The 13368-nt window shown below is 31.2% G+C and overlaps 2 protein-coding genes across 4 annotated transcripts; one reads left to right on the top strand and one right to left on the bottom strand.

The window, feature by feature from the left end:
• The first annotated feature begins 827 nt into the window (after positions 1-827).
• Positions 828-1540, top strand: LOC120084661. Its single transcript, XM_039040472.1, has 2 exons — positions 828-977; positions 1235-1540. The coding sequence occupies exons 1-2, from the start codon at positions 828-830 to the stop codon at positions 1538-1540; spliced, it is 456 nt and encodes a 151-aa protein (XP_038896400.1).
• Positions 1541-6656: 5116 nt separating this feature from the next.
• On the bottom strand, positions 6657-10313 carry LOC120084534 (ubiquitin-like-conjugating enzyme ATG10). Of its 3 annotated transcripts, none has more exons than XM_039040329.1 (8): positions 9893-10313; positions 9543-9752; positions 9078-9128; positions 8901-8987; positions 8691-8796; positions 8256-8353; positions 7456-7701; positions 6657-6952 (listed from the first exon to the last, which is right to left on the bottom strand). In XM_039040329.1, exons 2-7 carry the CDS (start codon positions 9687-9689, stop codon positions 7486-7488), a joined length of 705 nt encoding a protein of 234 aa, XP_038896257.1. In that variant the 5' UTR covers positions 9690-9752; positions 9893-10313; the 3' UTR covers positions 6657-6952; positions 7456-7485. The 3 variants fall into 3 exon arrangements, with proteins under 3 accessions (XP_038896257.1, XP_038896256.1, XP_038896258.1); XM_039040328.1 differs by having other exon boundaries at positions 6660-6952; positions 9543-9707; positions 9893-10312; XM_039040330.1 differs by lacking the exon at positions 9078-9128 and having other exon boundaries at positions 6674-6952; positions 9543-9707; positions 9893-10311.
• Positions 10314-13368: the final 3055 nt, after the last annotated feature.

Genomic DNA, 13368 nt, shown 5'->3' on the forward strand with positions numbered 1-13368 from the left:
GGACAATCGAAGAGCTAGTCATTAATATGCATTTACTAGCTCCCCATTCGCTGCGACCGTGCATGGCATTCATGGATTGAAGGTGCCAAAACTCAGCACATACGATGGCACATATAGTTCCATGATGGTGGAAAACTCCATCTTCAGCCTAGAACAATACTTTGAAGTCGTCAGTGTCGTTGAGGACGGTGCTAAAATTGCCAATGCACCAAACTTCCTACGTGCAGCAGCCCAATTGTGGTGGCGTAGAAAATATGCAGAACAGGAATGTGGCTTATGCACATTGCGAATGTGGGAATAATTTAAATCAAAACTCCGAAAGCATTTTGTTTCCCACAAGGCCGATATGGAGGCAAGAGGAAAGCTTAAAAGGCTTAGACAAACTAGAAGCATTCCCAAGTACATAAAGACATTCATGACCTTTATGCTTAAGATAGATGATCTATCCAACAAAGACGCACTCTTTCATTTCAAAGATGGTCTTAAGGAATGGGTGAGAATTGAGCTTGATAGGCGCAATGTGAAGACGCTTGATGATACTATGGCTGCCGCAAAAATGCTAACGGATTTCTCAACCAAGGGGAAGAAGACCAAGAAAGATGGAGGAGAAACTTGGAGTCCAATGAAGATCGAGAGAATGAACAAAGGGAAATGCCAAAAATGGAGGAAAGAACGAGAAGGCTATTGACACGAGTGAAGTTAAGCCCTTCAAGTTTAAGAAACCTAAGTCTTGTTTCCTTTGCAAAAAGCCACATTGGACTAGGGATTGTCCAGTTAGGCAGAAGCTAAGTGCCCTAATTACTGAGTCCCGTGAGACAGAAGCAAAAATGGGCTCCATATACCAGATTGGTGCCCTAGTTGAGAAGGATTCTTTAGAGAGTGAAGAAAAAGAGATCAAAGAGGTAGAGATAAAGCCCAAAAGTAAAACGGATAAACGACCGAGGTTAGCCTCCCACAAGGACAACGAGGGAGAAAGAGTCTGAGGCATTGAAGATGGAATTAGCCAAGAAACTAAGAGGAGGATGCACAAGAAAATGAAGGCGTTCAAGGAAGAAGAACACGCAACGAGAACGTTTTGAAATCAAGTGGGGCAGGGTGTCACGCCCCACAAAAATCGTTCTTCAAATCATGCCACAAAGGGGCATGAGACTCCAATAGCATGGCCAAGAGGGAGTCAAGACCCATTGAAAGGCATCCCAAAGACAGGCAAGGCTAACATGACTGCCTTGGTCAGGGCACCGCACATGCCCAGGTGCAGGCATACGAGGGTGTAGTATTGGCCAAGAAGCATGAAGCCATGGTCTTTGCTTGGGAGATCATGGAGTCATTGCAGGAGATGTTTGGTCAATCGGCCACTCATCTCAGGCATGATGCTTTAAAGTCCATTTTTTATGCCCGTATGCAAGAAGGGGCGTTTGTTAGGGAGTATGTCCTTGACATGATGGTCCACTTCAATGTGGCAGAAATGAATGGCACTGTCGTAAACAAAGTCAGTCAAATTAGCTTTATACTTGAGACTCTTCTGAAGAGTTATCTCTAGTTCCGTATTAATGGGGGTATGAATGAGATTCAATACAACCTTACCACTCTCCTAAACGAGTTGCAGATTTATGAGTCCCTAATGAAAGTTAAGAGAAATGTCAGGGAGGCAAATGTTGACACTTCCTCGAAAAATTTTCACAGAGGTTCAATGCACATGGCATTGTTATTCATTTTTAAAATTCGAGAAACAAAAAAAAAAAACATACATGTACATGATAAACATATATATATACAACATGCTTTTAAGGAAAAGAAAAGAATACCTCTTGCAATCCTCCTCCTTTTCATGAACACACGAATAACGAAACTTCTTCCCAAACTCACGAACCCTTAGCAAGACACCACCACTCGTTTTCCTTGCTATTCTCCGAACAAGGATCAAGGATTGTGAGATCTTTAATTTGGTAGAGAGAGTTCTCGTGAGAGAGCTTTTTTTGTGTGTGTGAGGGAGAAGAAGGTTTGTTTTTGTAGAGAGGAACTCTTTCTTTTTTTTTTTTTTCCCGTGATATATACTAATGAATCAACATCACTATCCTTCTATTTTCATGAGTGAAGATGAAGGTAGCGTGGCGAGATAGGTGTGCCTTGGTCAGGGCACCTACATGCCCAGGTGCAGGCATACGAGGGTGTGGCAAGGCAACACGACAAGACAAGTGCCAAGGACAGTGTCCATGTGTGCGACCAAGCGCGCACACATGCCTAGGGGAGGCAAGGCCAAGGAAGCTCATGGACGCGTGACCAACCATTTTTAGTAACATCGATATTTCTAGTGAGTTCCTAATAGTAACATCGACTTCCTCCATTGACAACCATTTTTCTGATGGTTTTTTCCTTTTATTTAAACTAAAAAATTATAAAAGTGTGTCCTACCTTGTGAGAAGATACATATATCAGAAATTTAAAAAAGAATAGATACCCTAAAACGCATATTTGACATGTATCTATATCATATACATATCTGACCAAGGCATATCTGGACGAATCTATATCAAATACGTATATGATATGAATTCCATCCCTTTCCTCAGGTATTAGTGCTACATAGCATTAAAGTTAATAGGGTAATTGACATTTTTTACCCTTCGATGGTTTTAGTTTGGAATTTTAACCCATTTTCAAAAAATAAATATTTTAGAACCATTTTAGTAGTAATAGATATGTGAAATTATCTTTTTAACTTGGAAAGAATTTGAAAAGTTGTTCTCCCTCTTTCTCTCTTTCTTCCCACAGGTTTCTAACCCTCTCCATATTACTTTTGATTTTCTCTTTGATTTTAGTCGGATTTCAACAAAATATTTTCAACAAATCATCTCCAATCTCTCATCTCAATATCATGTCCATTTTTACCCTTCCTTTTGTGCATTTTTAGGGTTTTTATATGTGGTTTGATTTTTTTTTCTTGGGCAAAATCAGTATTTGAGCATGTTCTAGGCTCGTTCATTGTTTCTGGGCGTATTTAGCATATTTAGATATTTCTAATGCATGAGCATTTTTAGGGTTTCTTGGTATATTCTTACCTATCTCCTCTCTTGCATGTTTTTTCATGTTTGAGCGAAATTCATTCACTTTAAAACCAATTTATGAATTTCCTCTTCATTTTTTTACATTTTTTAAATGATTTGGAAAAAAAATGATTTTTTTTTTTTGCATAAAAATTGGATTTTTTTAATGCAATTCGAGGATGCCTGATTGGGCTTCATATGAGGGTAACCAGGTATCGACCAAGGCAAGAAGAATGGGAAAAATGGTAATTGAATGGAAAACTGAATTAACTCCTAAGGAGAGAACACTGATTTTATAATATCACACCCAAATTATAGGTATGTCTGAATTTTTACAACCAATTCCTTGAAGTAATGCTTGAACCCAACTAATCTCTACTATTATATGTGCAAGGGATCAATAGTTTGTCTCAGTACTGGAGCGTGCTACAACATGCTGTTTCTTTGAGCACCATGACACCAAAACATTCTCAATGAAAACATAATAAGCTAAAATTGATCGCCTATCATCAGGATCGCGTCCCCAATCTGCATCTGAGTAGCCTATAATCTTCCCTTTAAATATCTCAATACTCTTTTCACCGCCTTCCATTGTGCAACAGATAGATGTTATAGAAATTGACTGAGTTTTTTTTATTATGTATGAGATTTCTGGCCTCGTATGAGTAACATATTGTAGAGCTCCAATTCCACTTCGATAAATTGTAGGATTGTCCATTGCTTCTCCATCATTTCTATTATATTATCTCCCTATCACTACTGGTGTATTGCACAACTTAATATCATTCAAATTTAATCTGTCATTTAAGAAAATCCCAGTCTCATCTTTATGGACTTGAATGCCTAGAAAATAGGGTATTTTTTGAAGATCTTTAAGAGCAAATTCTTTACCGAGGGCTACAATAAATTTGTTAATGATACACATATTGTTACTAGTTACAAGAATATCATGTACAATGTGAGAATTTGATCGAACCAAAAAAGTGCCATAAACACCCCAGATCCAAATCAAATAAAAATTTTAACCTCATGCACTAAATCAAATAAAACTAAACCATATTGGGTTACAAACTAACCATATTCAACTGATTTTATTTGTTAAAATAATACATAAACATAACAAAAGAAAAAAGAACTTATAAACAACTATACTTACAAGGAGAAATAAACTCAAGTAATGAAATTTATGAACTAAAATAAATTCCAACATACATACATATACATACATACATAGATTTTCTAAGGTTTGTAAAGTAATACACAGCCTTAACTGATTATCTAAACAAAGTTTTAAAACATAAAACTTACCGTAAATGTTGCTCTAAGCCCTCCAATCTTTGTCTCTAGTATGCACTAAGAACACAGGATCTATCTCAATTATTATTATTATTATTATTTATTATTTTTTTTTAGAAATTGAGATACATGACTAAATTTATTCCTTCATTCTTTGAAAACTTTTAAAAAATAAATCTACTGGAATATGGAAGAAATTTCGTTTGATTTTTTTTTTCCTTATTTACCCAAACTTAGACACTATACCCTTTATTTTGTAATGGAGATTTATTTTCAGATTTTTTTTCCATCGAAGCTTAACAAATTTGCGGTTTATAATTAAAAAGGCGAAAAATTATTTTAAATAATAAATCTGCTATTATATTTATAAATTATAGTAAAGTATCACAGTGTATCTGTGATAAACTGCAATAAACTATTATATGTATCTATCTTGAACATATTAGTAGTCTATTGTAGTCTATTTCAAATAGACAGTAAGAGTTTGCTATATTTATAAATATTTTTGTTCATTTTTCTATATTTAATAATATCTCAAAAATATATATTTTTTTTAAGATTGAAATCTTTATCTTTCTCACTTTTTTTTAAAAAAAATTCTGAATCTTTCAAAATTTCAAAATTTTAAATTTAAAGGTAGATATTGTTAAAGTAAAAAATGATGAAGTGTGTTCTCAAATAAGAAACGATGAAATAGATGATGAGATTGAAGATTTTGATTCTATTTATGGATAAGTTAGAGAGATAATAATCTGGAACTTCATAATATTAATGGTGGCTCATTTGAAACGGATTATCCGTTTGGATTGACTCGAGGAAAAAAAAATATTTTTCAAAAAGTTCATTTTATTTAAACACTTAATAAAAATAATTGAAAACACATTTCAACAACTATTTTGATTGGTTGTCAAATATTTTAATTTTTTTCAAAATAACTTTTTTTTTAAAAAAAAAAAATTAAACACTTTTAAGTGCATTCTAAATGCACCTAAAGATAATCAATGAACAATGGTGACAATGGTGACCAAGAAGATGGCCGAAGGATGAAGGATGGTATTGAATAATTTTTGTTTTTTTTTTCTTAATAACATTTTAAGGAAAAAAGTTGTTGATGCAATTCCATTTTTTCTAATAAGACCAGTAGCACACTTAAGAGTCTAGGTTAAAAAATATTTTTGATTCCTCAACTTTTATGAAGTAACAATTTAATCTTTGAACTTTGATGTGTAACAATTTAGTCTAGTTCTTTCAATTTTGTAATAATTTAGTTCTTGCACTTTTAAATTCATGACAATTTAGTCCCTAACATAAATAAATTTATTAAAATTAGATGTCAATTTTTGTTAATTCATGACATAGGCTTTGTATTTTTAAAAATATCGAATCTCTAATTAGTTTATCTATTTATTTATGCAAGAAATTTCCTTAAATCTCAATACTAATTTCTACAATAGAGACTAAATTGTTTCAAATTTTAAAGTACAAAGATATAATTGTTACGTAATAAAGTTCAGAGACAAATTATTACAAAATTGAAAGTTCAAGAACTAAATTATTATTTGTATGAAAGTTTAGTACTTGTTTGGTAGGCAATCTGAAAATAGAAAATTAAAAATAAAGGATTCAATGATAACAAAATTGTATCTCATGTTCTCAAATATGTGTTTGCATATTAAAAAATTAAATTCCAATTTAAACAAAATTTCAAAATAGAATTGAAAATATATTTAGTTAATTATTGAATATAAACCATTACTAATTAATTTCTGAATTTGTTTTATGTTAAAATTTTTGTATAATCATTATTTTGTAATATCATATAATATATATAATATATTACACATTTTAAGTTTAACAAAAATAATTAAGTTTAAACATAAGATAATACAATTATTATTGTTTTAATCATTTTTAATATAATTCTACATTTTAAAATTTTAAATTCAAAATCTAGATACACTGAAAAGATAAATTCAGAATTTACACGATTTGAATCATAGAATTCAGAAACAGTTTTCGAAAACTGAATAACACATATGTGTTGAACTCATAAAATCTGAAAATATAAATCAGAATCTAAGTTGCTTACCAAACAGACTCTTAGAAACTAGAAGTGATTCTTAACCAATAATCTATTTAAGCCGAGAGATTAATGTTTTAAACAATTAATTAACACTTAGAATCTATTACATACATTTAGTGACATTTTATACATTGTCTAAAGTTTAGATACATTTAAAAGAAAAAGTTTAGATACACATAAAACATAACTTCGAAATTCTTTAACTTTTTTTAAAGTAGAAAACACAGCTTTCGAATTTCAAGAACTAATCTTATAATTTAACCTTAAATCTTTAAATCCTTGCAGACTCTTAGAATGAACATTGTTCGTCTTTACACATTCATTTAATCACCTAAATTTACATAAACGGACTCAAATATTTCCATATATATATTAGTAAGACTCAAAGAAATGACAATATATATGACGATGAACAATTATTTCAATACAATCATTGTAAAAATGGAGGATCGAACCTCCAACCTCGAGATAAGTGCATACAAATGATTGAGTTGAACTTGGCGGGCTTCTCTGATTTGAGCATGCGATTCTAGGAACCAAAACCAATTACCACTATCAGTAACTATATCATGAACAAATGCCCTTAACATGAGTCATCCTTGCTAAAAATAACAAATTCAGACATTTTTTCAACGAACGCTTCTTAAAATTGCACATTTCTAAAAACAATCTTCTAGTATTTTAAACTTCTCCAAAATCAGATTATATAGTGAAGGTTAATTTGCAAATTTGCTATGAAAAAAGTTAGAACTTCGTCCTTATGATTTAGAATTAGAATTTAGTTCGTATAGTTTGATAAAACCTTCACAAATAATCTTTATCGTAGGGATTATTTATGAAAATTTTATGAAATGAAATGAACTATTTATGAGGTTTTATCAAATGGTAGGGATTCAATTCTAACCTTTAAAATCATAGGGACTAAACTCTAACTTTCTCTAAATCATATGGATCAAATTTGTAATTCAACCGAAACACTATACAAATTTTGAGATGTGGCCTTTATGACCTAAAAGCACTTTTGAAACTTACAGAAAGCTGAAATGGTGAGAAACTCCAGAATCACAATTGACTGCCACTGCCATCATTCAACATTTCCATGGGAATCCTCAAGCCAACTACTTGCCCCACAACTGAGAGCCATGAGGCAACATATCTTTCAATAGCTATTTCATTCTTGAACAAGGAAGCATCACTACTAAGGAAGAGTAGCTTCATCCATTCACTGGTTCCACAAGGATGTAATTTGAACCATGGTCTGTTTAAATATGGATGCTCCTGAGATTAATCCATACCCAAAACTAGTTATATGACAAATTTCAAGAACTTCCATTTTTCAAACTCGACGCAATGAAGAAAAAAAAGCATCCTGCATTCTTATTTTCAAATATTTATTTATTACTATTGTTATTTTTATGAAACAACTTTTATTGGAAAAAATGAAAGAATACACGGGCATACAGAAAAACCAAATCCACAAAAAAGAAACCACCCTCTATAGGAAGAGACTCCAACTATGCAAGAAAACCCCTACAAGATAGTTACAAAAGATCTTCGAAATCAAAACCCACAAAGAAACACGAAGGCGAACAAGGGACTAAATCTCACAAAAAAGAAACCACCCTCTACAGGATGAGACTCCAACTATGCAAGAAAACCCCTACAACATAGTTACAAAAGATCTTCGAAATCAAAACCCACAAAGAAACATGAAGGCGAACAAGGGACTAAATCTCACAAGAGCTGTATCCACCCCCTCTAAGTAATTTACAAATATTTATGTGGTTTGAATAGTAAAATGTGAAAACAAAGGAGACTAAGAAAACTTATACCTCCTGAGTAATAAATGTCCATTTTGAATTCAATAGTGTATCTGCAGACTGTGATGGAAGGTCCTTTTTAATTTCTTCAAACATCAGAGGTTGTCCATCTGTACACTTTACAAAATTAGTATACTGAATGGGCTTAAATACTCCATATTAGGAACAGAATTCAAACGCATAAATCAATCTCTCGTAAGTAACCACCATATTATAGCATAATTTGAAACACAAGTCATACTAAATCACATTTTGAGAATAACTACAGGAATTAGCAAGCTCATACAGTTATGGATAAATAACCAAACATTACATTTCATTACACATCACTGTATTTATTTGCAAGATTCCTAGGCATCCAATAAAAAGAATTTTAAAGCTTAATCTTAAAGGTATAATGGAACAATGAACTTTGTCATTTGTTAGGACACTTTCAGAATTGCATACCACAACAGTAAGCTCGAAAGTATAGCACTGGAACACTATATGATGCAGAGTGTATAATGTGAAAATCATAGTAATGTACTTCTTGATGATCACTTGGGGATGGGACCTTGAGAAAAAAGGGAGAGTTTGGTTAACAAATACAACAGATATCACACAAAGAAAGAAGTATGGTTCCCGCAAACAAGAACATCAATAACAAAAAGCACATACTAATGTAGCTTCATCAAGAGACTCGTTGCAATTGCCAGCCCCAACAGTATCTATTTCCTCTAAACACTCTCCTTTCTCCTGCTCATTCTGTAGAAAGCATAATAAACGAAGCAATGAAGAAAAATTGTATTGCAGAAGGAAAACAATAAGGGGGCCACAGAAATGGAAGAAGCAGACCTCTAGTGGTCTCAGAAGGCATATTTTCTCCAAAGATAAGTATCCTTCCACCTAGTAGCATTTAAAAAGGCATTTATACATGCATCCATGTACGTGTGTGTGTATATATATGTGTGTTAGGTTTAAATATTACTTTAGTTCTTGTACTTTTGGTTTTGATTCCTTTACTTTCAAAATATTTATTATGATCATTATACTTTTAACTTGGGTTCATTTTGGTCCATATAATTTTAAAAAGTGAACATTTTGGTCCTTAGTTCTCATTTTTAAGGGATCACAATGGTTTTTTTTTTTAGTTCAGGACCAAAATGAACATTATGAAAATACAAGAACCAAAATGAACCAAAACAAAAAATATAGGGATTAAAGTAAGTAGTTAAACCTATATGTCAAGAAACAACAATATCCTCAACTCTCAGCAAAGTGAAACCAGTGATATCTTAACCGAAGAAGAACAAACTTCACCTTATCATCAGAATTAATCCACCGTAGTTTCTGATATGGAACCCACAACCATGAAGGAAAATCAGAGTTGATCAGTTTCCATCTATGAATAAAAGCACAAGCAGCCTTGTAAAAATCACTTGATGAGATAGTTCCATCCCAAGCCATTGTTTCACATGTACCAACCTAAACGCATCAGTGAAAACAGAGAGTGAAATCGAAGATGGCAAGCTGAAACAACAAATTTGAGGCAGGCCAATTATTGAAAATCCATATGAACTACAAACATAATCACAAGTTCTTGGCACATACAATCAAAATCATTCGGCTATGAAGACTTAGAACTAAGCTAAAATAATTTGGATACAAACCATCTTGAAATTCACATGAATGGTTGATTATTTCAGAAACCCAAAGCTGAGTGATCGTACGATTGCTAGCGTTGAACCCCTGTTTGGAACCACTGAATTTGGGGGATTTGAAATAATTTCTAGTGTTTGGAATGACTAAAAACATTTAGGATCTCAAAACCAAAATGATTTGAAATCTTGTTGTAATCAAACAAATTTCCAATTAAAATAGGTGGGATTTGACAAGATTTCGAATTGAAATCTGCCCAACGTCGAAATAGAGAAGACAAAAGGAGAAAGAAAATTGGTACATGGGTGTGCCGACGACCGACGATGGAGTCGTGGTGTAAGTGGAACAGACAAATATAGGACAAATTTGAGGGATTAAGGATTTGGGGAGTTTTCGTACCGATGAGACCCGAACTTTGGGGAAAAAATGAAATTTTGTTGGGTTTTTAAAAATTAAGACTCTTTTGGTTCTCGATTCATTTTCGTTTTTTATGTTTTCATAAAAAAAAAAAAAATAGAAAAATAATTAAAATGTGTTTGATATATTCATATTCAAAAACGATTTTCAAAACCAACGTTTAAAATAGTCCATTTTTTAAATAATAAATTGTTATTTTCTTTGTTTTCAAAATCTATTTTAAAAAATTATGGACATAAAATACACTTAACATATATATGTTAGACTACACGGATTACAAATTGAATATTAAAAATTTTTCTCCATGAGAAGTCTGTTTCTATCTACAAATTGTATCTTTGATTAATTTTTAGTGAAGAGCTTTTTTTTATTATTAAATATATAAAGGAATACGAATAGACCACTAATTTAAATGGTGCAACATCTTATCAAGATTGATCCTTCAAATTCGTAGGATCCTTTTCGATAAAATATTTTTTTCTTTAATTTTATCTATATGGAAATTATTTATATTCTTTTCTCATAAATAATTTTTTATTCTCTTACAAATAAAACTTTAGTAATGAAAACCTTTAAAAAATTTTGATAAGTTTTTAGGAAGGTTTTAAAATTTTTGAAAATAACATGATAAACCTTTAAAAATAATGAAAACCTTAAAAAAAAATACCATTTGATAATAGATAATTATCGATAAATAATTTGATAATTATCGAAAATATATGATCTTTGAAAAATAATACTTTGAAAAAGTTTTTTTGATGGGATCTATTTCGACACTTTTCAAAGGTTGAGATAACCTTTGAAAGAATATATTGAAGGTCTATTAAATGTTTTTTCGAAGGTTTTGACATTCGAAAAATGTCAATTTTCTTGTTGTGACATATGGAGGAACTGCTATATCATGGCGATCGATGAAACAGACTATACCGTCACTTCCTCAAATCATGTTGAAATTCTTGCAATTCACGAGGCTAGTATAGAATGTGTATGGCTAAGGTCAATCACTCAATAAATTCATGAAACGTGTGGCTTGTCTTCTAATAAAAACCTTCTAACAATATTATACGAAAACAACACAGCTTGCATAGCCCAAATCAAAAGAGGATATATTAAAGGAGATGTAACAAAACATATTTCACCGAAGCTTTTCTACACTCATGATCTTGAAGAAAATGACGACATCACTATACAACAAATTTGATCGAATGATAACCTGACAAACTTATTTAAAAATTAGGAGTATGTATTATATGAAATATTGATTTTTTTTCCTTCACTAGAGTTTTTCTAGTAAGGTTTTAACGAGACATATTTCATATATGTATATATGGACATCTAAGGGGAGTATTATGAATATTATAATAGAAAATAGATATCCAATTGCTTTGTATCCCAAAGGCCATGTGTCACCATTCATATTGTCCGTGTGCTAGTTATTCATGCTTGGTGTCCATGTAAGTCCACATTCTAGTGGCATTTGATGGATCTTAAAATTATATATACATTAATGAGAATTTCACTTCAATTTACGTATTATCCAATTTTATAATTTTAGTTATTTTATTTATTTATTTATTATTATTATATAAATATACTATTATATTATATTTTCTCTATATCCATCTCATCAATTTCACAAGAGTTTTTGTTTTCGGTAGGAAGTGGATATGATTTTAATGCCCAATCTTGATTTTTATTTTATCTTTTACTAAAAAAAGGAAAAAAAAGAGTCGTTAAAAAGTGGAGTGTGTATCTATTTTTAGAAATTTATAATTTTGATATTTTACCCTTTATTTCCCCCCTTTTAGCTAGTTACTCCTTTAACCTATAAATAGAGTGTAAAAAGAGGTAGAGGTAGGAGTGTGCCTGAGTTGATTGAGGGTATTTTTATTAGGTTGACGATTCAAAGAATCCAAATAAATTCTCCAACCCAATCTTTAAAATTTGGATTGAGTTATTGAGTTATAACTTATTTTTTTATTTTAATTAAAAATATATAAATTTTTATACAATATGACTAACAACTAAAATCTAATAAAATTTAAATACTAAATATCAAATATCTATGATATTTATTTGCAAACTTTAAATAAAGACAAATATGATAATAATTTTAAAAGCAAAATATTAAAATTCACAAATTAATTAATATAAAGTAATCAAACTTTAAACTAAGATACATACATACATAATTCGAGTTGGGTTGGGTCAACCCATTTTTTTTAGCCAACCCACAATCCAATAAAAGTAGAAAAACTTTAACCTAATCCAACTCGATCCTTACATTTTGGGTTGAATAGGGTTGTTCCAACTGTTAGGTTATTTGAACACCCTTAGATGGAGTGAGAGAGAACCCCCTATGAATTTTGTGTCTTTCTTACACGTGCTTTCTTAGTTTTCATTAAAAAAAAAAAAAAATCTTGCTTTTTTTTCAATCATAATTTTTTCCCTTAAACCTACACGCCCAAAGACCCCTTCAACCATCATAGTCTCTCCACAATTCTAAAAGAAAGGTCTCATATTTTGTCCAGCAATAGAAAGGTAAGGCTTGAAGTGATTTTCTCCTTTTTTTTTTCCTTGTAATTTGATCTTGTTTTATTCCATCATTTGTCATGGACTAGGTTTTGCATAATGCCCGTTTGATAGATTATGAGCATGAAATAAATTCTGTTCGTAATATCGTTATTTTGTTTTCATTGCATATTTAGTTCATTAATTTTTTTTCTTCATATATTTGGTTGAATATAATAGATTGGCATGAATCTTGAGGAGTTTTTCGTTTTTAATATCGCCCTTGTTTATTTCATAGTATATGCTTAAATTCACGTGACTTTGGTACACTATTTTTGCATCGCTTTTAAAAAAACAAAAAAAGAGACTATGCTTTTTGTTATTCTTTTTGAAAAAAAAAAAAAAAAACTCATCAAGATCGGAATTTACAATTTTCGGAGGGTCGATATTGTTGAGATTTTAGAATAAGATATTCGAATTCTTGGAAGGTCAAGATTTGATTTTTTTTCCTCTAAATCCATTTTTCTTCCCTTTCTCTTATGTTCATTTTGTTACTGAA

Source organism: Benincasa hispida, chromosome 9 (genome assembly GCF_009727055.1).
Source record: "Benincasa hispida cultivar B227 chromosome 9, ASM972705v1, whole genome shotgun sequence".
NCBI classification, from domain to species: domain Eukaryota; kingdom Viridiplantae; phylum Streptophyta; class Magnoliopsida; order Cucurbitales; family Cucurbitaceae; genus Benincasa; species Benincasa hispida.

What these genes read in the sequence shown, in the direction of transcription:
- LOC120084661 (XM_039040472.1), top strand. Translation starts at nt 828, where the DNA reads ATGGGCTCCATATACCAGATTGGTGCCCTAGTTGAGAAGGATTCTTTA. An exon ending in AGGACAACGAGGGAGAAAGA is followed by an intron (nt 978 to 1,234) that starts GTCTGAGGCATT and finishes TGCCTTGGTCAG; the next exon opens with GGCACCGCACATGCCCAGGT.
- LOC120084534 (XM_039040328.1), bottom strand. An exon ending in CTCTTGATGAAGCTACATTA is followed by an intron (nt 8,797 to 8,900) that starts GTATGTGCTTTT and finishes TTTTTTCTCAAG; the next exon opens with GTCCCATCCCCAAGTGATCA. An exon ending in GGACATTTATTACTCAGGAG is followed by an intron (nt 7,702 to 8,255) that starts GTATAAGTTTTC and finishes GATTAATCTCAG; the next exon opens with GAGCATCCATATTTAAACAG.